At 47.8% G+C, this 23,640-nt stretch overlaps 1 protein-coding gene across 2 annotated transcripts; it reads left to right on the top strand.

The window, feature by feature from the left end:
* The first annotated feature begins 933 nt into the window (after positions 1–933).
* Positions 934–22,922, top strand: NSFL1C (NSFL1 cofactor). 2 transcript variants are annotated; one of them, XM_027621878.2, is made up of 10 exons: positions 934–1,106; positions 3,482–3,579; positions 9,081–9,155; positions 11,029–11,034; positions 11,601–11,766; positions 12,410–12,502; positions 13,545–13,654; positions 14,488–14,625; positions 21,273–21,437; positions 22,515–22,922. In XM_027621878.2, the coding sequence occupies exons 1-10, from the start codon at positions 1,002–1,004 to the stop codon at positions 22,675–22,677; spliced, it is 1,119 nt and encodes a 372-aa protein (XP_027477679.1). In that variant the 5' UTR covers positions 934–1,001; the 3' UTR covers positions 22,678–22,922. The 2 variants fall into 2 exon arrangements, with proteins under 2 accessions (XP_027477679.1, XP_027477680.1); XM_027621879.2 differs by lacking the exon at positions 11,029–11,034.
* The last annotated feature ends 718 nt before the right edge of the window (positions 22,923–23,640 follow it).

The raw sequence follows: 23,640 nt of genomic DNA on the forward strand, positions 1-23,640 counted from the left end.
AGGGATGGTGGCCCTTGGGGAAGGCTAACACTTAAGAAGGCATCACAGGGCATGCACAAGGATGTCTGACAGAGAGCCCAGGGATGTAGGAAGGCCTCCCTGAAGAGGGAATACCTAAACTGAGGGGAAGGGGTGTGCAGAAGCTGACAAAGGAAAGAGGAAGAGAAGAGAATCCCAGGCAGGATGGCAAGAGACAAGAGGGCAAAGAAGCTGAGGACCTAAAAGACGGGATTGGGTCTCAGAAGGTGCCCTTGGAACAGGAGCCTGAAGAAAGTGAGGGAACACCTTGCCCACCAGCAAAGGAAAAGGGAATCGCCGCCGCTGGTAAGGCTCTGAAGCAAATGCGCACCTGGCAGCAAGAAGGGAGTGTGCCTGGGGCAGAGGAACTTAGTGGGAAGCCTGGGAGATGAGATGGACGGGCTGGCGTATTTCACACCGGTCTTGCAGGCCAGGAGATTTTGTCTGCTACGCGGTGTGAGACCGGGAGGCACGTTCGTGTTGGGAGCAGAGGAGGGACCTGTTGTTCCAGGTCTATTTTTTTCCCCTAGAATGTGAGGGCAGGGACTTTGTTTTGCTCTTTGCCTGTCCCCATCCCTGGAAAAGCACCAGGCCCTTTGATCGCATTTAGTAAATATGTGAACAAGGAAGTGAATGAACGAATAAATAAATGAAGGAAATGAAGGAACGAGTCGATGAAGGACTGTGGATCTGACTCCTTCAAAGATTCTTCATCCCACAGGTGCGGGGAAGACCCGCCCCGCCTCTCCTCCGCCCGGCTTCCACCCCCGCCCTTAGGCTGCGGGTCCGCGACGCGGCCGCCAGAGGGCGTGGAGCAGGGAGAGTTTCCCGTACGGAGGGCTTTGCGTGAGACACCGCATGGGGCGGGGCCTGCGGGCGGGCGCAGCTCGGCTGGGCCGAGTCGACCGGCGGGCGGAACGCGGCTGCGGGGCTGAGGCTCTGCGGCGGCAGCCGGAGCGGTTCGGGCGGCGCACAGAGCGAAGATGGCGGCGGAGCGACAGGACGCGCTGAGGGAGTTCGTGGCGGTGACTGGGGCCGAGGAGGACCGGGCCCGCTTCTTCCTCGAGTCGGCCGGCTGGGACCTCCAGGTAGCGGCGCGGAGCCGGCTGCGTCGGGCCGGCCAGGGGCTGCGGGAGGCGGGTGTCTGGCGCATCAAGCCCGCGGTGGCCGAAGCGCACAGTCATCCCGCCGGGCTGCGGCCCGACCCAGGCCTCAGGGTCCTGAGGCCGCTTGCCACGCGTCGCCAGCTCGGTTGGGCGTGGGGAAACGCGGGCCAACCCCGGCCCGGCCCTGCTCTGCCGGGCCTCGGTTTCCCCCTCCGCCTCGCCCGCTGGTGGGGTCAGCGAGACTTTGGGCACTGCCGCGACCCGCGTGGAGAGGGGAGCCTGGGGGTGTGGCGGCCGCGCCGAGGCTCGGCTGAGGCTAGGGCGGGAATGACCAGGTCCGGGGTGGAACTGCGCCGGCGACGAGGTGATCGTTTATTTCCCTTTACGCCGCCCCTGCCGCAGGTGGAGGGAGCCTCCCGGCCCAGGAGTTGGCCCACGCCCCCTCCTACCCAATTCCTGGGAGAATACCTCCAGGGTGGTGGCGCAACCTTGGAGCCTATTCGTCTTTCCTAGTCAAGTCATCTGTAAAATGGGAGTCTCGTGGAATTTATCGTCTAGTGTACTGGCACATATTACGTATTCACTAAATAGTTGTTAATTAAGGCATTCAGATGAGCTACACGAGGGAGGGATTTTTAAAATTGTTGAATCCCCCGTACCTGGAACAGCTCCTGGCTCATAATATGCACTCAGTAATTGATTGTAGAAAGAATTGCGTAAATGGTCTTGGTTAGCCTGCGTCTTGGGTGGATGACGATGATTAGTAGTTCTTGATTCCCTACCATGAGCCAGGTGCTGTTCTAACTGCTTTACGTGTCTTAAATTACTTAATCTTAGCATTTTGCAGCTGAGGTTTAGGGAGGTTAGGTAACTTGCTCAAGGCATCACTAGTTACCAAGTGGAAAAGATAGCGTTAGAACTCAGTTCTGTCTGATTCCAGAGCCCAGGCTCTGAACCACGGAGTGCCGGGCACTTTACAGGTGATGATTTGTTTAATCCTAGCAACACTGAGGTAAAGAAGACTTAGCTCCGCTGTATAGGTGAGCAGTTGGAAGGTCAGAAGGCAAGTGATATATGTGAGATCCCACAGCCATTAAGTAGTGAGGTTGGGATTTGAACTGGGTCTGCTGACTCCACCATTTAAATTGCTTCCGCAGAGTAAGAGAATTAGGTATAGCATCACGCCTGTACACACACACAGTGTGAAGCCCCTGTGCAGGGCAGAAATACAAAATGCAGCCGCGGCCTGGAAAACCTAGAAGCTCACAATGTTACACAGTTGCCAGGTCATCAGTCCCAGTCTCCTCACACCACAGGTAGGGAAACACGCTCATGCTTGTAACATGACTTGCCTGGCAGGGCCAGGACTTGAATGTAGGCCCCCCTCACTACCAGTTCAGTGTGTGTCCTATGACAGCACACTGCCTCCAGGGGACTGGTTATATCCTATGAAGGCACGCTCCTAACAGGCTGATTACGTCCCACACGGGCTCACTGCCTACTATAAAGCTGGTGATTTTGAGGACAGGAACCATATCTTTTTCATCTCTGTAGACCGCAGTGCTCTTTCTTATTTCTTTGTACAAAGTACCTAACCGTTAGGTCAGTGAGAGAAACAACCAAACACAAATGGCCAAGAGACTCCCGTATACCTTCTGTATGTAGAGAGCTAAGGCATGACTCTGCAGGAATGTTGATGGGTCCTCTCATTCATTGTGCGGGGTTGGTGGGACAAGTGTCAACATTGCATAGATGAGGAAACTGGGCCTTAGTGAGAAAGTAAACATAGCAATCTGGACCAGTCTCTCTGTTCCTGACTCCTGACTGTCCCATAAAAGCTGAGAGTAAGGGCCTGAGCAGACTGCCTGGGATGGGACCTGGCTCTACTCACCAACCGCTTAACTTTGGGCAATATTCTTAATTTCTCAGTGTTTCTGTATCAACTATAGAATGAGACAATAATAACAGCAATTACATATGGTTCTTTGAGGATTAAATGAGTTAACACATGTAGAGTTACGCTCAGAACAATGTGGCACATAAATAAATGCTCAATAAATGTACACTGCTTTTACTGGAGCACGTTTCCTAGTAAAATGAGAATGAGGAGTGACTCCATCCCAGCCTTCTTTCTTGCCTTCTATTCACCTTAGTGGGTGGAATTTGTTTCAGATGATATGAAGAGAAAGAGTTGGGCTGCTTGCTATCTTTTGATCTCATTTTCTGTGGTCCCCAGATAGAGACCACCTTATAAGTGTGGGCCATATCTTTGTGATTTTGCTTTTTTGCACTCAAAGGAAATATGTGTTAGATGAAGGCCTGTTTAAGAATCCCAAGTTACTGCCTCTCTGTTTCAGATCGCCCTAGCGAGCTTTTATGAGGATGGAGGGGACGAAGACATTGTGACCATTTCGCAGGCAACCCCCAGTTCAGTGTCCAGAGGCACAGCCCCCAGGTAAGGGCCAACTTCAATTATTGCTACTTGGGTGTGCTTCCAACAGTGATGAGGAGCAATTTCCTGACTTAATGGAGGATTCAGGCCTGGAGATACGGACCAGTGGGTTGGAGTAAGAAAGTTAGATTAATTGGTGGATACTAGTTCCTCACATGACATGTTCCTTTCCTGTAGATAGGCACAACACACTCAGGTGGAAACTCTTACCTGAGTGTGGTTTATGGCCCAGTCCTGGGGAAACCACAGAACCTACTTTGAAGATGTTTGAGGGTCTTTTATTTATGAATGTGAGGAGTGATCTCTTCATCTCTGGAAGTTTTTAAGTAGAAACCAAAGGACTTCCTTTCTGGGGGCTGTAGATTTAAAAGATTAGACTAGATGACTTTAGAAAGGCTCTTTTGATATTTTAGGATGCCCATTACCCTATTTAGAAGTCTAAGAGAAAATAAACCTGTGTAACCCACTCTTTCCCAGATTGATTAGGTGAAACAGAGTTAACCTTTATGATCCCATTTGCATCCCGTCCCAGCCACCTAACTCCAAGGTTCCCATGGCAGTGTGATCTGCAGAGCGAGACAGTGCTGGTCCTCCAGGAGACAGGCAGGGCCTCTTCCTACAAAGGTGTCTGAACTACAGCTCCCCTCTCTGCTCTAGCCTGATTTGTTTCTACTCTCTGGTATATGTTTTCACCAGAAAAATTTGTTTGGTTTTTAAATCAACCCCAGAATACAGATAGAATGTTTCTTTGCCAATGGAGTGGTAAATTGTGTTTCTCTCTAAGGGCATCCAAGCTTTAAATTACATTTCCTCCTTTGAAGAAGGAGCTCTAACCCCAGATTTTGTTCCTCCTCGACTTCTTTCCCTGTCTCCCATGTCCAGAGGTATGGGTGATGGCTCATCTGGATGTTACTACCTGGAACATGGTTGTTAGGGAGATGGCTGATTTCCTGGGTGTGAGTCTTTCATGGTTACTGTTGGGATGTTGGCGTGTCAGACCCATAGAGGGGGAGAAGTTGAAATGTCGCCTCTGGTATCAGTCACATGTTCGTACCTCTCTCCTCTAGTAGCCTTAAAGTCCTATCGAGGCAGTGGTTTATTGGAGCAGAAGCCTACGAGCCCAGCTCCCTACATTCAGATCCCAGCTCTGCTACTTGGGAGCTTTGTGACCTTGACAGTTTTGTTTTGTTTTGTTTTTTTCATGGATTTTTTTTTTAATGTGTGCGTATGTTTTGTTTGTTTCTTTTCAAGCAACGTGACCTTGACAGTTTACTGAACATCTCAGTGCCTCGGTTTTCCTTGCCTGTCAAATAGACATGGTAGCAGTGCCTACCACGTGGAAGATTAAATGAGTTTTTAACTTACAAAGCACGTAGAACACAGAACGTTAGCCATTGTCCTTTTATTATTATCATCAGCAGCACTGGTTTTCATCATCCCCATTCTTTTTCTATGTGTCCCCTTTCTCTTTCCACAAAGATAAAAAATAGATCTATAAGTAAAAGAATCAAAGAAATGGAGTTTAATGTTAAGACCAAGGGGGACTGAACACATTTGCAGGCCTAAGGGCTTTTCTTTGTTGCTTCAGGTAAGCCTCAAGCATGGTACTCAGTTGGGTGAAGCCAAGAAAAACAGAGAGGGAGGACATAGTCTGTTACATCATTGTCCTTGTCCGGAAGGACCGGAGAAGCCACACTTGTACTGGCATCTCTGAGGAGTTGTGTGTGCAACCTGCCTCTGCCCCCACCCCGAGGGACCAGACTGTTGCAGGACACTTAGCCTGCTGCTGGCTCACCCCACCCCTGCCGTTCTCTCCCCGACTGCTCTCTCGTGTCGTCACTGGTGCTGTGGAGCAGCACTCGTTAGTGAGGTCCTCCTTTGGTTCTAGAATCTGGAATGGATGTGAGAAGGTTTATAAATGACCTGAAGTTGCAGAATTTTATGTGTATGTTTTATCCTTTCTGACAAGAAAATCCATAGCTTTTAAGAGATTTTCCAAGATCTTTGGGACATAAAAAGGTTAACCATTGCTGTAAGATAGTCTAAACTCCTCAGTAATAACAGCTGTCGTTTATTGAGCACTTACCAGGTGCCAGGCCCTAGGTTAAGCCTTTACATGTACATCTCTTTAGTCCTCACTACAACTGTATGTGTGGGTACTATTACTCTACCCATTTTACGGATGAAGATGCTGAAGCTGGGTGTCTTCCCAAGATGCACAGCTAGTAAAACAGGGATTTAAATGCAGATCTGTTTCTGTTTCCAGCGTTCAGCTCTCAGCCAGAATGATGTACTGCCTCCCTTCATGGACATTCAGGGTCCTCCAGAGCTGGCCCTGAACCTACCATCCTTATCTTACCCCCTTTCCCTTGTTTCTCAAATCTTTATTCCAGCCAAACTGATTTCATTGGTATCTCAATTTTGCCTCATTTTTGGCTCTCCTGCTTTTGTTTGAGCCTTTCACCTAACTGGACATACCTGCTCTCTTTCCTGTCCAGCTCCCATGGGTCCTTCCAGGTTTAGCTCAGTCCCTACCTTTTCTTTTGAATGCATTATCCCCAACCTATAGGCAGCACGCCATGGTCTTGTTACTCAGAAATCCAGTGACCTATAATTCATTCAGTTTTTGACTATATCCAGGTACTACTTGGTGACATCTCTTGTGGGTCGTCTTGAACTCTTCTCCTTATCTTTAACTTCACTTTTTCTTCCTCGGTAAATTTTAAGTTCCTGGAAGTGGGAGGGCTGGGATTTCAGGAGCACCCACCATCTGTCTAGCTCTGCCAGAGTCTTAACCTATGTTGTTATGCCTCAACAACTTTGGAAGTAGGTAGGGTGCTGGGTCTTAGAAAGATTGAGTAACTCACAGCTCCTGTTATGACAGATTCAAGTCCAAGTCTGTGTATATACAGAGCTGCTTCTGCCCCATACTACCTCCTTGTCCAGCACCTCCCACCCCTGTACCTAGCACAGGATAGAGCAAGAGATAGTGGTGAGTTTCTTCCTTTTTTTCTTTCATCCAACTTAACTATACTTTCTTAGGATGCCAGGGACTGCCATTTTCTGCTTCTCTAAAACTATGCTATCCATTGTAGGAGCCTATAGCCTCGTGTGGCTGTTTAAATTAGTTAAAATTAAATAAACATTCAGTTATGCATACTGATCACATTTCAGATACTCAGTAGTCACCTGTGACTTTGACTTCCATACTGGACAGCATGGGTACAGCATTTCCATCACTATGAAAAACGGATCTGACAGAGGACTTCCGTGTACTCGGGGTGCCAGGGTACCTGGGAGATGGAGTTTTGATGGTGAAAAATTGAAATTTCTGAGACATTTTGCCACTTTGTGGAGGACAGAGGACAAAGTGTTCTAAAATTGATGGTGTCCCCTGGACGTCCACGCCTAAGGTAACTCTCAGAACACTACCCCAGAGCAGCTCTCAGCTCTAAGCATGTGTCGGAATTACTTGGAGAGCTTCTCAAATGCAGGGTGCTGGGCACTCCTCCCAAAGTTTCTGACTTTGGAGCTCTGAGGCAGGTCTAAGGACTGGCATTTCTCACAGTCTCACAGATACTGCTGATGCTCTCGGTCTAAGGACCAGCACTTTGAGAACCACTGCTTGAGAGGAGCACTTGCAGTGTGCTGCGCCAGGCTCAGTGCCCTGACAGCTCACAGAAAGCCCGAGGGGTTGGTGCTGTGATTGGCCCCGTTGGCACATGAAAACATGAAGACTTCGAGAACTTCATTAGCATGCCCCAGATCCCCGGGTGGGCTCACTTGGGATTGGAACCAGGTATATGGACACCAGAGTCTGTGTCAGATGGTGTCAGAGTCTGGATGTGAGAACTTTCAGAGAAAGAATCAAACCTGCTGCCAGAGTAAGTGGTTTGCTCAAGCACGTGTACATGTGGTGTTCGAAGGTGTTTAACAACAGAGAGAGGGCTTTTGTCGCCATGGGTGTTAGCCTGAACATCTGTGGAAAACTCCCCCTGGGAAGATAATGAGTGAAATTAGCCTTTCAGGGCCATAGTGCACATCTATCACTTGGATCCTTTTGAACTATGTCATATAGAGCATCCAGGAATGCCCAGGAGGTTGCTCTCAGCTAACTCAAGCAGGGAATGCATTTGCTACATTAATTGGTCTTTGTTCTCTCCTTTCTAGTTGATGGCACTTCAAAGCCTGTTCTGTCCTCTGATTGTCTCTTTGATATAAATCTTCAAGATTGAACTGGAGCTTTCTCCCTAGAAAATAACTCCTTGAGGCTTCTCGGTCTAGCCTCAGTAAACCTGTATTTCCCCCCCTATCGTTTTATAAAGAACTTACCTGTTGCCCTAAGAAATTCAGAAAATGTTTTTATAAAATGTGTCTCATGACTCCTAAGTTCCTTGAGGACACTCTAAACTAGAAAAAAAGTGACAGTGTAAAACAAAGTCAGAGGAGGAAGGTGACTCTTCTCACACCCATTTTTAGTGTGCCCTCTCTGGCCCCACAGACAGCTCTGCTTTTTTCCTAAACACCAGTAAACACTTTCTCTTGAGTAACGTGCAGCAGAAGCAGAGGTGTCCTCAGCCACATACTCATTTCCTTTTCACTTCTTGATAGCTTGTCCTTCCTGGAATGTGGTACTTTGCATATGTGCATATACCACTTTCCTGCAGTGCCTACCTACCCCCACCAGCCTCCTGCCCTCTCTCCACCTGGCTGATGGTCCATTCATTCTTTGGCACACAGTCCAAGTGTTGCATTTTCCTAGAAAACCTTTCTTGGTATTCCGCCATCCCCACCCCACGAGGGACAAGACATTCTGTACCCATGTGTCCCGTGTGCTTCCCTCTGCCACAGCCCATACTGCACAGTATTTAACAGATGGTTTCCTGGCTCAGGGGCCATGAGCCTATAAGGAACTCAAGAATAAGAACTGTGTCTGATCATCTTTATAGACCTAGTATCCAGTTCAGTATTTAAAATTAAATGATGAGGTGGCTCAGTCAGTGGAGCCTGTGACTCTTGCCCTGGCTCAGTCCTGACTGGCTCAGTCAATGGAGCCTGTGACTCTTGCCCTCGGGGTTGTAGGTTCGAGCCCCACGTTGGGTGTGGAAATTATTTAAAAATAATAAAAATCTGTTAAAAAAAGTAATAAGAATTAAATGTCGAAAACAGCTATCCAGTTGTAAGTTTTTAAAGTAGTACATACCCCATATCTCCATACACCCCATACTGTTCCCTCTCCTCCCTCTAGGAGAGCTGAAATTGGACTCCCATCTTATTTCACAATAGTCCTTCCTAATTTGTTTGCAGTCCTGCGTTACCGTGAAGAAAAATGCCACATTATTTTGATAGAAAGGCTCGCCCTCTTTCACTTAGATCCACCAAAAAAAAAAAAAAAGAAAGAAAGAAGTCTAACCCCTATGTCCTCAATTCCTTAGCAGCTGATAATGGGGGTTACTTTTGTTTAACTCTCCCCAGTATCATTTTGCTCCTTTCTGTGTCTCCAGCGATAATAGGGTCACATCCTTCAGAGACCTCATTCATGACCAAGATGAGGAGGAAGAGGAGGAAGAGGGCCAGAGGTGAGTCTTTGTTGGGGGGGTGCAGTCCACAGGAAAGTCCATGATAATGTGTAAACCATCTAGAAGGACCTAGAAGGATAACGTGCTCGGTTATCATTAGCCATTACTACTGTGGGCTAGTCTGGGTGGTTATATTCTAGAAACAGTTTCCCACTCCCTGTAGCTTAGAAGCCATCCCTTTCCCCTGTTACTATTTTTGTCTTTTGGCGTATTCTGGGTTTTTCTTTTTTTAATTATTAAAAGAACATGTATTTGTTAAGGAGTGTTGGGGAAGGGAAACAAATCAGTAAGAAGGAAAAGAAAGTTATTCACAATACCTGGTCACCCAGTGGTCACCAGGTATCAATATTTTGGGTATTTATCTTTCCAGGTTTTTCTTTTTAATTAAAAAGGCAATATATTACATAATAAACAATAAAAAGCTTATCAGTGTGTATTCCCCCAATATACACACATACACGTACTGTTTGTCTGTTTGTTTTTAACCGTTAGGAATGCTATAATAAAAATAGTGTCCGTTGTGGAAGATACAGAATCGTGTACTGAAAAAATGTAACACTCATGCACCGCTTGGTAACTAGAGTTAATGTTTTGGCATATTTTTATTCAGTCTTTGCTCTGTATATAAATGTACTTTGTTTGGTATTATAATTTGCATGGTGACAGATATTTTTGTTTCTTGTTTTTAATGGATTAATGCTTTTTCTTCAGTACTTCTCCATGCCATTAAGATTCATTAGTGTTTTCAACAACTATAATAATAATTCATCATATGGATTGTCCAATATTTAGGTTTTTGACAGTTTTTTACTATCATAAATATCAGTGCTGTGAACATCTCTGTATATTAATCTTTGGCTACATTTCAGATTATTTTCTTACGGTAGTTTGTAGAAATGAAAGTGCAGGTGAAGGGAATGAATATTCTTAAGCACTTGATCACGGGCTCTTAGTTCACAAGCCAAGGCTTTGAGATTCCATAATAAAGACCTCTCAGTCCACTGAGCAGAACTTCATCTGCAGCCTCATTTCACGGGTTTTAGTTCCCCATGGGCCCTGCCTCGGTCTGTCAGATGTTCTTAATGATCATTATAGTAACTCTTAGGGAAATATAATTATCTCATCATGGTCACTCTTTGGGAAGCGGGCTGAGAAATGACATGTGTTCTATTCTCTGTTTTCATCCATATAGTGACCTTTACACTGCCTCACAGCCTTCTTTTTAGATACATTCAAGGTTCAGAGTTTTACACTCCTTGAGTGAAAGGCAATGCCATCAAGTATGTGAATGCCCAACTTCTAAATGGCCGCTGCCTCCTTTTCCTGTCCTGTCACATCCTCCAGGTGATGACCTTCCTTTATTTCACATCCTGATTACATCCTCAGCCCCTCAGCATTTCAGACCTGATGACATTGGTGCTGTTGTCCTTATCTAGGCCTGTGGCTTGCCTTGCATTCAGTGGGGAATGTCAGGAAATAGAAGGCTGAGACTAATTTTATAGGTTCTCAGCTCTCCCCACTGAGAGACATGCCATTGACCTAGCAGTGAATAGGAGTGACAAGCAGGTGGCTAGCCAGGCTACATGAGTACTGGTTTTCAGAACCAGGTTAAAAACTGCTAACTTAATCTCAAGCCATACGTGGCCCATTGCAGAGCCTGGTGTGGGTATCTTGGGGCTTGTATTTGGCTCTCCCTGACCTTTTTCAGTACCATCTTCTCATTGCCCCCAGTGGATATCACCAGAATAGCAAGGTGAGGTGAAGCTTGGGTGAGCTCTCCGTGCTTTATCACACCACCTGACATGTGTGCATTACTCTGTGCTTGTTCTTTTGCATACATCTGCTGATTTGAACCTCATGGCCCTGACTTAAGGAGCAGGTAGGTAGGGCATGTGGTCCTTCCCTCCCATTTCAAAGATAAGGAAGATGAGCTACAGGGCACTGCACCAGTTTGCCCAGGGGCACTCAGCGGCAGAGCCAACCCTGGAGCCTAGCTGCTTGTACTAACCACACCGCCGCCGCCGCTGTTAACCTAGAGCTGCTTCTGACCGTGACCATAGTTGCCATCTCCTAGGAGGGCGCTGGCCAGCGGATGGATAATTCCCAGTTGGGACTCTTTCTGGAGCTGGCATGTTGTCATGCATGCCTGGAATGCCCTTCCCTGGTTTCTTCACCTGATAAACATATCCTCATCCTCAAGACTCAGCCCAGAAGATCCTCCCCAGCTCAGTGCTCCAGAGCACCCCTTACTGACCTCCATTGCTGTTCACACTGCATTATGCCTGCCTGCCTACTTACCTGTTTCCCCAGTTAGACAGTAAATTCCTTAAAGATGGGCATTGCACCCTTTACTTCCGTGTGCCTAGCACCTAGCCCAGAGCCTGGCACATGCTGTATTCATGTTTTCCAAGTGCGTTTAGTGTAAGACACGTGTTTTCTGTACAGGTTTTATGCCGGGGGCTCAGAGAGAAGTGGACAGCAGATTGTCGGCCCTCCCAGGAAGAAGAGTCCCAACGAGCTGGTGGATGATCTCTTTAAAGGTGCCAAGGAACATGGAGCTGTAGCTGTGGAGCGAGTGACCAAGAGCCCTGGAGAAACCAGTAAACCGAGAGTAAGCATAGGGGGTTGTTGTCTGTGGCCACCAGACTCTGGTTTTTGGGAGCTGGGGAGGGCTGGGGGGAGCCCTTTGTCACCCTAGTAGTGACTGAATTTGTTTTGTCTTTCATTGCTCATTTGCTCTTATAAGTGCAAGAGCAATGCAGTTTGTTTCACCTTTCAACATGAAATGAAGATTTGAGGCAGTTTTCAAATCTTGGCCTGTGGGTTGGAACAGGTCCTATACACATGTTGTATTTGGCTGACTTGATTTATTCAGTGTTTTACTTTATTTTGTTTTAATTAAATTAGTAGCCACCTGTGTTACATAAATTCTAGATTTCTGTTGTCTGGGAAAGTCAGAAAGTCTTTGGTATTATCCTGCCCCCAGTTTCCTGCATGACCATAATTAACTAGAGCTTAGTAGCAGCTCTTCCCTTTAGCCAAGCGGTGCCTCCTGCCTGCTTCTCCCCCCGCCCACCAGTTCTCACCAGTCCAGGTCATTTCATTCATCTCCCATACTGCCTGGCCCTGTGGCTCTGAGTTCAGTACCAGAGTAAGTGCACCTAGTAGGTAACAAGCTTGAGGTATGTCATTGTATCTGAGTGACCCACCACCATTGTCTGTCTCCTCAGTGTTTATGAACTTGTGTTTTATAGCCGTTTGCAGGGGGTGGCTATCGCCTTGGGGCAGCACCGGAAGAAGAGTCTGCCTACGTGGCAGGAGAAAGGAGGCGGCATTCCGGCCAGGATGTGAGTGTGCGTCTTCATTCTTTGGGAAGCTCATAGACTGTTCTGCCGTTTTTCAGAGGTGATTGGTCACATGTTATGTGTGCACCAGCAGCCTCTGAAAGGGAAGAGGCCACCTTACTGTGGTCCTTAGATGGAGAGGATTTACCTGACTGGGCGGGGCACTCGTGAGAAGGGCTGAGCAGAGGAGACGGACAAATGAAGACGTTGTCTGAGCATTCCACTGAAGCTTGTGCAGAGGGATCATGATTCTGGGGTTTTCTGGTGCTGCGCTCATGGCTAAAGAACTTAGTCTTCAGTTCATCCAAGGAGGCCTAAGACACAACTTTGAAAAAATGTTCGTTACTATTGTTCAGTCCTTTTTTCTCTGTATAGGATTCCCTCACCAATAAGTGTCTCATACTGTATCGATAATTGTGAGGTTTGTGAATTTAATATTATGTCAGAAGCAAATGTTTGGCCTTGTGACCATTAGTTTCTATTATGTATTTGTTTTTAATCATTTTGGGTTTTATTCCAAAATAAAGTCGAACAAGGAGAAAAATAAAAACTATGCACCTGAGGCAGCAGCTGCTAATATGTTGGTTTGTAGCCTCGACCCTTTCCAATGAATATGTGGGGGGAGTTAACAGAGATTGTAGATAGCATTTGTAATGACTGCAGAATGCCCCATGAGTAAATTTGCCATGGCAGTTTAGTTGAGCACGAGCTACATGCCAAGTGCACTGACAACCGTACAGATAAGCCACAGCTTTGACTTGGTTCACTTGCTCAGAGCCACTTAGCCTAGTGAGGGCGAAACTGAGATGTAGACCCAGGTCTGCTCAAATCAAAGTCCATGCTCTTAACCTGTTGCCAATCACCTTATTTTAGATGAATACTTGGTGGTTGATAGATTTCCTCGTGCATGCGTGTATGTGGTATGTCTGTCTGTGTTTTGATAATGACACAAGAAAATAGTAAGAACCTGCTAATTTACAGGGTCACATTGGTGTGCTTGCCAGTTTCCTGACAATGTATGGACTGCTACCTCCTATTGTCACAGGTTCATGTAGTGTTGAAGCTCTGGAAGAGTGGGTTCAGCCTGGACAATGGTGAACTCAGAAGCTACCAAGACCCATCCAATGCCCAGTTTCTGGAGTCTATTCGCAGAGGGTAAGCAGAGAAGCCTTCCTCTGGGTTCCATGTCAGTGAGTGGAATGGCAGATGGAAAAGAAGAGGCTGATTGAAATGTTTATTATTTAAGAAGTTTAAAAAAAAAAATTAAGATTTATTTATTTTATTTTAAAGCAGGAGAGTGCGGGGGGAGGGGCAGAGGGACAGGGAGAATCTCAAGCAGACTCTGTACTGAGCACGAAGCCTGACGCAGGGCTCCATCCCATGACCCTTAAATCATGACTCAAGCCAAAACCAAGACTTGGATGCTTAACTGGCTGTGCCACCCAGGTGCACTGCCCCCCACCCCCATTTTTTAAAAATTTTATTTATTTATTTTGAGAGAGCACACGTGTGTGCATACGTGAGCATGGGGAGAGGCAGAGGGAGAAGGAGACTCTCAAGCAGGTTCACGCCCAGTGCAGAGCCCGACACAGGATTCAGTCTCAGGACCCTGAGATCATGATCTGAGCCCAAATCAGGAGTTGGATACTCAACTGACTGAGCCACCCAGGCGCCCAAGAAGTAAAAAATTTTAAGCAGATTTAACACAGTTGAAATACAGATTCACAGATCTAAAACCTTGTGTGTCTGTTTTTCCCTTCTGGGCCTGGGACAGAACCAAGTGACCAACTAAGATAGAGGTCTCAACTGTGGCTTTGAGCAGGCGAGAGACAAGTGGGAGGCAGACAGTAGCCACTAAAGTAGCCACTTCCTGTGGAGGCCCAGCAGTTCTCACGTTTGGAACTGGGATGTTTCTCCTCCCTTTGCCCCCATCACTGCCATTCCCATGCTGCTCTGTGTGGACCCCAGCGTTGCCTTTTGTTCTGCAGGGAGGTGCCAGCAGAGCTACGGAGGTTAGCTCACGGTGGGCAGGTGAATTTGGACATGGAAGACCATCGGGATGAGGATTTTGTGAAACCCAAGGGAGCCTTCAAAGCCTTCACTGGCGAGGGTCAGAAATTGGGCAGGTAAGAGCAGTACGGGCGGAAGCGGGACGTGCTGGTACCTCTACCAGACCCGCAGACTCTGTATCTCACTCACTGGACATGTAGCTCTTCAACTGTTACAGAGTACTGCATATTTCATTTGTATAGGAGGAAGAGTGTGGAGAACGTGGGCTTTGGTGTTAAAAGACCTGCGTTTAAAATTTCTTCACTTTCTAGCCATATGACCTTTGACTGCTAAAATGTGACTGATGAGTGCTTCCCTCCTTAGTCACTGTGAGGAGCACAGAGTGCTGCCCCCCAGTGAGCAGTTAGTGTGAGCAGGAAGGGTAATACGTTGCTGCTTAGATTCCGTAATCCAGCATGTTCATGGCAGTAGTAACCTCCTTCATGGCTTATGGCTGAAACAGACACATTTTCCTGGGTCACCTGAAATGGGGGTTTGGAGGGATGAAAAATCCTGGACTCTCTCACCCAACCCAGCCTTAACAGCAGCTTTGTTCGGGATCCAGGGAAGCTCAGGGACATTATTGCCCTGAGCAGGCTGATGCCCCACCATTATGGCGGTGCTTACCTCTTCTCCTTTGGCCCTGCCTGACACTCATTGTCACTTCCTGTGACTTTTTCTGCCTTGTGTCCTTTGCTGCTGCCTCCATCTTGCATTCAGATCCCTGATACGATCTGATTGGTCGAAGTCACTCTTGCCTTTGATAGGCAGAGTTCTCCCACCAGACCTTGGCCAACCCATACTCAGGCTGCCTTCTCTCAGAGGTCCACTTAGCTCTGTCCATGGGGTCACTTGGTCAGTATTCTTCAGGGAGAACTGTGCACAGAAGAGGCACTCAGGGAATTGTGACCCTCCCTGCTGGTACAATAATTTTACAGAAGGAACGCTGAGATTCTGGGACTCTAAGGGTTATGCTTGGGTGCATGACTGGTATGTGGTGGAACCAGGATTGGAACCCAGGCCTTCTGACGCATTTCTTCCCACACCTGCACAGCAAGCACCCTCTCTGACCTAGATCTGGCAGCTCTTGAGCTAGGCACTGCCTCAAGATGCTCACCTCATCACCATCTTTAGGGATCAGAGTGTGGTCTGCCAGCAGCTGTACCCTTTGAGCTTCAGCCGGGCCCTCCTGGAATCCCCGACCTCCCTGTTGGCCATTCATGCCTTATCAGGAGCAAAATAATAGCTCGGGACATTAGAGACCAATAGACTGATTTCCCAGGACCCAGTAGTAAGTCTAGCCTGCTCTCATTTCGTCTACCGCATTGGGCCTGCGGGTTAGTCCCAAGATAGCTGTCCTCAGAGTGGTCCTCTCTGCGGCTTCCCTGCCAGCCGCGGTAAGCTTGTAGAGCTTACTAGAGAAGTCTTTTTAAAGTATTAAAACAAAAACATATTTATCTTTTGATAAATAATAGAAAATACAGATCAAGAATAAAAACAACCTAACATCCAGATATGTCCAGTTAGTAGTATTCTAGTCGTGTGTGTGTGTGTAAACTGTGTATGCTGTTTTATCACTTGCTGTTTTGCTTAATGAAAGTAGTATGGCTGTCTGTACCAGTAAATGTATTTCTTCAACCTCATTTCTAATGCTAACATAGATTTCGATCTTATGTATGTGCTATAGTTTAACCAGTCCCTGCTGTGAACCATTTAGACAGTTGCCAGTATTAAGAACAACATTGCAATGAATATCTCTAATTAAATCTTTGTATACCCCCTAATCTTGGGCTAGAAGTAAAATTATTGGCTCAAAAGGTCTTCATATTTTTAAGATGGTGTCAAATTGTCCTCCAAAAAGGATCTATCCATTTGTACCCACCAGCTATTATAAGGAAGGGCTCAGAACTCAGAACACCATACATTTGGGCTTGTTTGGTTTCATGATACCAATGGGAAATGCTACTACTGGAAAGTCTGTATTATTTGTGCAAAACTCCACATCTCAAAAAATTTTTAAAAAAATAAGATTTGATTTATTTGAGAGAAAGAGAGCACGAGCAGGGTGAGGGGCAGAGGGAGAAGCAGACTCCCTGCTGAGCAGAGAGCCTGATGCGGGGCTCCATCCCGGGACTCCGAGGTCATGACCTTAGCTAGGCAGACACTTAACCGACTGAGCCGCCCAGGCACCCACCCCCAAAAATTAAAATGTTTCTAAGGAAGTCTATTTTAGCAAGACGGGAGTAAATAATTTTATTGTTGTGGAGGATGAATCCAACAAGTTCAGACGGATCTTGTTAATCAGGTGCGTGACAGAGCTTGATTTTGCTGGTTAAATAAATATTCTTTGCCAGTGCCATTTTCATTTTATTCCAGTTTGGCTTTCTATGAAAAATGAGCAAAAGACATGTTTTATACAGATAAATGAAATTTTATAAGCTAAGTAAGGTTTTAGCTTTTCAGTCTAAACCAGATGGACAGCTTTTTCTAGTTTTCCCCATAAATTTTGCAACATTTTCCATTTGTCATCTTGTCAACTAAAATGATCAAGAGCCAAAGGTTTAAGAAAATGTTCTCAGGTTTGCCTCAAAAATCAGTCCTGGGTTTTTTTTCTCCAATTATCTGAATGAGTAAACTGTTATCAGTTCAAAAATTTGAGAAAATTCTTAAGAGTTGTATTAAACTTTGTTGTTACAGGTTTTCCATCTGTTTGGATGGGAACTAATCTGAAGGTCCAGAAAGACTGCATTTATTTGATAATGAGTAGCAAACACCGAGAACGCCCTGGGGGGTGTGGGTTTGCTGCTACCCAGATTGAGTTACGGCCGCTCACCATGCTTTCTGCAGTGGTCATTTTGTGAAGAGATGGCAAGGTGTCAGCACTTAACAGTTGTGACAACAAAGCACCTTAGTGCCGTTAATTCCCGACTACAAAGGAAATGAGCAATTGGGTGATTCAGGCTCTTGATCTGGGTGAGGCTCTGTTGCCCTGTGAGTTGTATGGTGTTTGCAGTGAGATAGTAAAGAAACTTTTGGATGTCTGATCTGACCATTCCCGTCCCTGGGTGAAGTGCCTTCACTGCCTCAGATGACCCAGCCACTCCTTGCGAGGAATGGCTCAAGTGTTAGCTCTCCGGAGACACCAAACCCAAGGCTGAGCTCCCTTGAACCCATGCACGTGGCTGTCGTGCACAACTAGAGCAGTTTGGACCTACTACTTTCTGAGTGTCTTGCTACAAATAAGAACCATAAGATCTGGTATAGACGTTCCTCCTACTCCAGTCCTCACCCTCCTTGAAGGCTGTGTAGGTTGGGAGTACCCCTTAGGTGACCTTCCAGTTGCAGCCCATGGCTAGGCAGTAACATATCCAGCTGATTTGGGTCCAGAATGTAGACAATATAAGTGGGGCAAGGTCCTGAGGAATGATAGTAATCAGCTTTTAGAGTGTTTTTCTGCTGTTAGCGAAGCACTGGAGTAAGCATTTCATATGTGTTATCATCTTTAATCCTGTTTCAATCCCTAGTGTACAAATAAAGACTCTGAGCCTTGAAGAGGTCAGGTCACACCCAAGGTCACACTGCTGGTCAGTGCAGAGATAGGTTCCTTCCAGTCTCTGCTCTTACCTGCCATGTTGCATTGCATCTGGGATGTTCTTACATAGCCACATAGGCATTTGTTTGTGTTCCTAGTATATGCTGGATACGGTGCATTATTTTAAGCTATTATCTCAACCAGAAATTTCATTTAACTCCCATTTTATCAACGAGCAAACTGTGTCTTGGGGGCAGTGTTCCGTAAGTCCAGGTCTAGGTCTGCCTGACTCCAAGGCTTGACGGGAGAGTATGGCAGGTGTTAGAGCACAGGACAAGAGCCAGGCAGCTTGGATTGTGTCCTGACTTCACCTCAGACCAACACTGAGGTCTTGGGTACATTGCTTAATCCCACTGTGCCTCAGGTTCCTCACCTGTAAAGTAGAAATGATGAATTCCTACCTCACACGCCGTTGAGGATTAGATGAACCGCTGTGTGAAATACTCAGCCTGGGGCCCAGCTTGGTGATGGCCGGTCCTGTGCTGTTTCTCCAGCCATCACACTAACTCCTTCATAGGAGTGGCTGCCACGTAGTGGACTGCCTGCACTAAGAGGTATAGAGGTGGGGTAGGGGTAGTATTCCCCTTTTACAGAAAAGGAAATTGAGAAGCCCAGATGTTCACTAACTTGCTGAGGGTCACCCAGCTCATGAGTGAGGGTGTATCAGATTCTCTGGGAGCTGGGAACAAGTTTGAGAAAGGAGTTTTGTTTCTTAAAGTAAACCATAGACTGTGAAGTGAAGCATGGCAAAGTCCTGGCTGGTAGGAACACAGAACATAGAGGGAGAAAGCTTGTTCGTCACGTAAGTTTTTAAAAATTGAGAAACTACCCTACAACATGCACTGCTGTTTTCCCTTCCATAAAATGGAAACCATACCCATCTCAAAGGACGGTTGTGCTGAGTCATGAGGCTGTGGCTTTCACACCCCCCCGAGACAGTGCGTGCGCAAAGTGAACGCCATTCCCGTGTCCCTGCCTTCCCCACCCTTGCCCAAAGGGATACTCTGGGCTGTCTTAGAATAGCTTCTCTCTCATTGTAGGCCTGACTGAAGATGTGAGAGTTCCCTTTCTGGCAGGCAGTAGCTTCACTGAATACCTGTTCCGTCCTTGGAAGTGTTCCATAAACAGTTGAGGGACAGGCCACCTACAGTCTAATTAGACGGTTGACCTAACGCCCATGAAACTCCTAAGCAAAACAGAGTCAGTCTTAGGCATTTACAGACATAACGTTGGACTTTCCACTGTTTCTGAGCCTCTCTTGAAGTCTGTGGTGGTGTGATTTCTCTGTGTGCCCTGGCCCACGTTTGAGTCCCACGAGGGACAGGCCACCTACAGTCTAATTAGACAGTTGACCTAACGCCCATGAAACTCCTGAGCAAAACAGAGTCAGTCTTAGGCATTTACAGGCATAACGTTGGACTTTCCACTGTTTCTGAGCCTCTCTTGAAGTCTGTGGTGGTGTGATTTCTCTGTGTGCCCTGGCCCACATTGAGTCCCACGTGCTGGGAGGCTGATGCGTAGAAGCAGCTCCTCTCACAGCTGGTAAGTGTGGTCAGGCTTCTTTCCTGAACTCTACTTGGTGATTCTCTGAGTCCTCATTTTCACATTTACAGAACAGAATAAGCTAGCTGTGTGTTCTGGGGCAGTATTTCACATGACACACTCTGTGTGCAGGAGGTTTAACAAGTTATCCCATGAAAAACGGATGTGGTGGTTAAATAAGTTTGCCTTAACTGCACAGTCTCTCAAGACGTTTAATATGCAAGTGGCTTCTGATGCTTCCAGTTTGTTATGTGGCATTTCCACAACCTTCCTGGGTTGTAGAGGGACTAGGGTCCCAGAAAACAGACTTGGGAAAGCACTTTCTGTTGGATTTGCTACAGGTACCGTTTTTAGCTTATAAAGATCCAGGGGGAAGGGAGAGGTTTAAGAACTGATGTAATTAGAGGCTTGGGGAAGCAAACAAGCTGGCATCTCATGGCCTTTTCTCTGCATGGGTCTGGGCTCGGGTGTCTGCTAAGAGGAAGGCTGGGAGTGAGATGCACGGGCGTTTACAGGAGAGGAAACCTCCCAACAGTTGGGGAGAACTGGGAGTTTTTGTTTTTGTTTTAAGGTTTTATTTGAGAGCGAGCGTGCACACTAGCAGGGAGGGACAGAGGAGAGGGACGAGCAGACTCCACGCTGAGCACAGAGCCCAACGTGGGGCTCGATCCCAGAACCCTGAGGTATGACCGGAGCAGAAGTCAGGAGTAGGGCACTGAACTGACTGAGCCAGCCAAGGCACCCCGAGAATTGGGGGTTCATTTTGTATATGTCAGTGCTATATGTAGCTCTCTCCTTTATAGCTCTCACAGAAACTGAGTAAGGCACGTAGCCTTAACCCTTGTTCAAGATCCTCGTTACTACTCTTGTTGACACTAAGGTCGTTTGAGTAACTTGCCCAGCACCACAGAGCTAGTGGGTGAATTTAGACCCCGGTCCATCTGATCTAAGATCTGAGCTCTGAACCACTGTTCAGCACTGAGCAGACACCATGTCCTGTTCCTACTGTGTAAACAATCCCTATGGTGCGGGGTACTTGGTTGGCTTGTGGGAAATCTCTGCCCCCTTCTGATAGTTGACACAGGAGAATAAATGTGCACATGAGTAAGGTTGCACTAGGGAGTGCAGGCCTGAAAATTCTGCGACAGGAAAGGAGTCTGGACTGGTCCCTGCATCCCGGCAGTCACCTGCCAGGCTGTGTTGGGCCCTCCTCTGCTGCGGACTTGGACTGCCCTCTCTCGTTGAGGCTAAAACTCAGCCTGGTCTGGTCCCGCTGCAGGCTGCCATGCATACTGCTTTCCTCCCTTTCAGCCTTTGTTCAGGTGAGGACACCCAGGAAGAAGGGGGTGAGTCACTTGCCCCAGGTTGCTCAGGAGTGAGGAAGCTAGCAGCAGCTCAGGGCCTGAGCGCATTCTGCTGGGCCCGTAGGTAGGTGCCACAAGGGCAGGGCTTGTCTCAGTCGCTCCCTGTGGCAGCAGCGGCAGACCCAGTCCCGGACACAGCGAGTGCTCAGGCTGACTCCGAGGCAGGATTGCCCTCCTGCAGGGCCCTTGTTTTTCTGTGCGGCCTGACATGCTCCTCTCTCCTCAGCACGGCCCCCCAGGTGTTGAATACCAGCTCTCCAGCACAGCAGGCAGAAAACGAAGCCAAAGCCAGCTCTTCTGTCTCAATCGACGAGTCCCAGCCCACCACAAACATCCAGATTCGGCTCGCCGACGGCGGGAGGCTGGTGCAGAAGTTTAACCACAGCCACAGGTGCCTTGCGCCATCTGGCCTCGCTTATTCTGGGAGGGCCCCCTAAACACCAGCAGGCACGCCATGCTGTCCCCGAAGGAGGCAGTGGGATGGGAAGGTCTGCAGGTCTGAAGCCTTTGGTTCTAGTCCCTGCTCTTGCATTAAGTGAGGCCAGTCACTGCTCACTTCCCTGCTCTGGGTCTCATTTCTCACCTGTAAAATTGGGATTGGAATTCTCAGGGTCTTTTTAGCACCCACACACAGTATTTGTTCACAGGAAATTTCATGGTAAAGTCCAGGTGCAGAAGAATAAAATCTGAACTGGCGTGGTTGATGGAGGGGGAGGGGGGCACAGTGCCGGCATCCCCTCCAACTGGCTTCCTCCACCCAGCCCCCTCCAGGGGGTCTCTGAAAACCACTGGGCTGTGAAAGTCTCTTCTAGGTCTGCCCTTTGAGAATACTAGAACACCTGCTCTACTGTTTCAGATCATCTAGGCTGGATCAAAGCTAACTGTGCCAACCCCATTTTAAAGATGGGGAAACTGAGGCACGGAGAGATTGAAGAGATTAGGAGGGGAGGACTGTTACCGGTATTATAGGTATTTGGCAACTCCTTTTTCTAGAATAGCGGTATTTAAATTTCATCAGTCACAGGCCAACTAAACTGGAAGCACATGTGGGGCCTAGGGAATGTCTTGACAGTCCTTGAGTGCTGACGGGTGTCATATGGGCTAAGTTGTGAAACGAGTGTGATTAGGATTACAGGAGATGGGTCAGGCAGGGGAGCCCCTAGGAGGAGGGACCCCAGTGTGGGCAGAAAGCCCAGCATGATGAAAATCTAGGAGGAGGAAGATAGAGAACAAGGGGAAGGAGGGTGGTGTCAAAGTAGGTAGGGCTTGGGATCACAGTAAGGCGGTTGGTGTTTATTCCAAGAGATGGCGAGCAGCTGTGAAGGTTTTTAGGCAAGGAAGTGACATGATCTGATGTGCTTCCAAATGAGTGTTTTGGCTGCCCTGTGGAAAAGGATGGCCAGGGGTCGTGGACAGCAGAGAAGGGCCCTGCTTACCCACCTCCCCCCACTCACCCCCACTCCACCAGGATCAGCGACATCCGACTCTTCATCGTGGACGCCCGGCCGGCCATGGCTGCCACCAGCTTTGTCCTCATGACTACCTTCCCGAACAAAGAGCTGGCTGACGAGAGCCAGACCCTGAAGGAAGCCAACCTGCTCAACGCTGTCATCGTGCAGCGGTTAACATAACCGCCTGCCTGGCCGGCAGCCTCATCTCCCTCCTGCGTCTCCCATGGCCAGCTGCCCCGTGGGGACCACCCCTCCCACCCCCTCCCGCACACCCAGCAGTCCAGTGCCACGTCTCCTCCGTAGCTCTGGGTTCTTAGATCTCGGTTGGACGTTTGTTTTCTCCTTAGTTGCATTTCCTGGGTTTTTGTGACGATCAATGGACTTTAAAGAAAAAAATAAAAATAACCAAAAAAATTGAAGGACTATCACCAGCATGTTGTACGGAACCTCTCCCACTGAAGCCGGCTTTGATTGCTTTAAAATCACATTAATTTCCAGGGTGTGTGGGGAGGAACCTCCCTTCCATCATCTCTGCTTAAAACTTGCTTGTGGCCCACAACACCCATCCACTAGTGTCCACCCACCATCCCTGAGATGACTAGTGGAGGGTTTCCCCCTTTGTTGGGAAGGGAGGCAGGCACTTGAAGAAAGAGGCTTTGTAGCCACTTCCTCCCACAAGAACAAACCTCTTGACTGGATCAGACGGCAACAGCAGGAGTGCCTGAAGCGTGAGGTCAGGTCTAGATGCACACGAGCCCTTCAAGTGAAAGTAAATACTTCCCTGTGCTCCTTTCACTCAAACTCTGGGAAATTCGAGCTCCCTGGGCCTGGGCCAGTTGGGATTCTGATGACACCCGCCTGCCCCAGCCCTTTCCTCCTTCATCTGGGCTACTCGCACCCTGATATTCTCAGCCGCTCTGCCATTGCCTTATTTACTCCATGTGCAGAGATCTGTACCTGGGAGACAGACAGGGTGTCTCCTCATTGGGAAGCAGCTCCTGCCAGCCCAAATGAGGGCAGAGTAGGGCATCTTGGCCTAGAAGAGGAGCGGAATTGAGACGTCCCTGAGCTGTCCACTCACTGTGCAGGGCAAACCAAATGGTGAAGGAGAGGTGGGTTCCCTGTGCCACGAGCCGCTTCCAC

The sequence above is a fragment of the Zalophus californianus genome, chromosome 8, assembly GCF_009762305.2.
Source record: "Zalophus californianus isolate mZalCal1 chromosome 8, mZalCal1.pri.v2, whole genome shotgun sequence".
Classification (NCBI taxonomy): Eukaryota; Metazoa; Chordata; class Mammalia; order Carnivora; family Otariidae; genus Zalophus; species Zalophus californianus.

What these genes read in the sequence shown, in the direction of transcription:
- NSFL1C (XM_027621878.2), top strand. Translation starts at nt 1,002, where the DNA reads ATGGCGGCGGAGCGACAGGACGCGCTGAGGGAGTTCGTGGCGGTGACT. An exon ending in GGCGGCATTCCGGCCAGGAT is followed by an intron (nt 12,503 to 13,544) that starts GTGAGTGTGCGT and finishes CTATTGTCACAG; the next exon opens with GTTCATGTAGTGTTGAAGCT. An exon ending in AAGTTTAACCACAGCCACAG is followed by an intron (nt 21,438 to 22,514) that starts GTGCCTTGCGCC and finishes CCACTCCACCAG; the next exon opens with GATCAGCGACATCCGACTCT.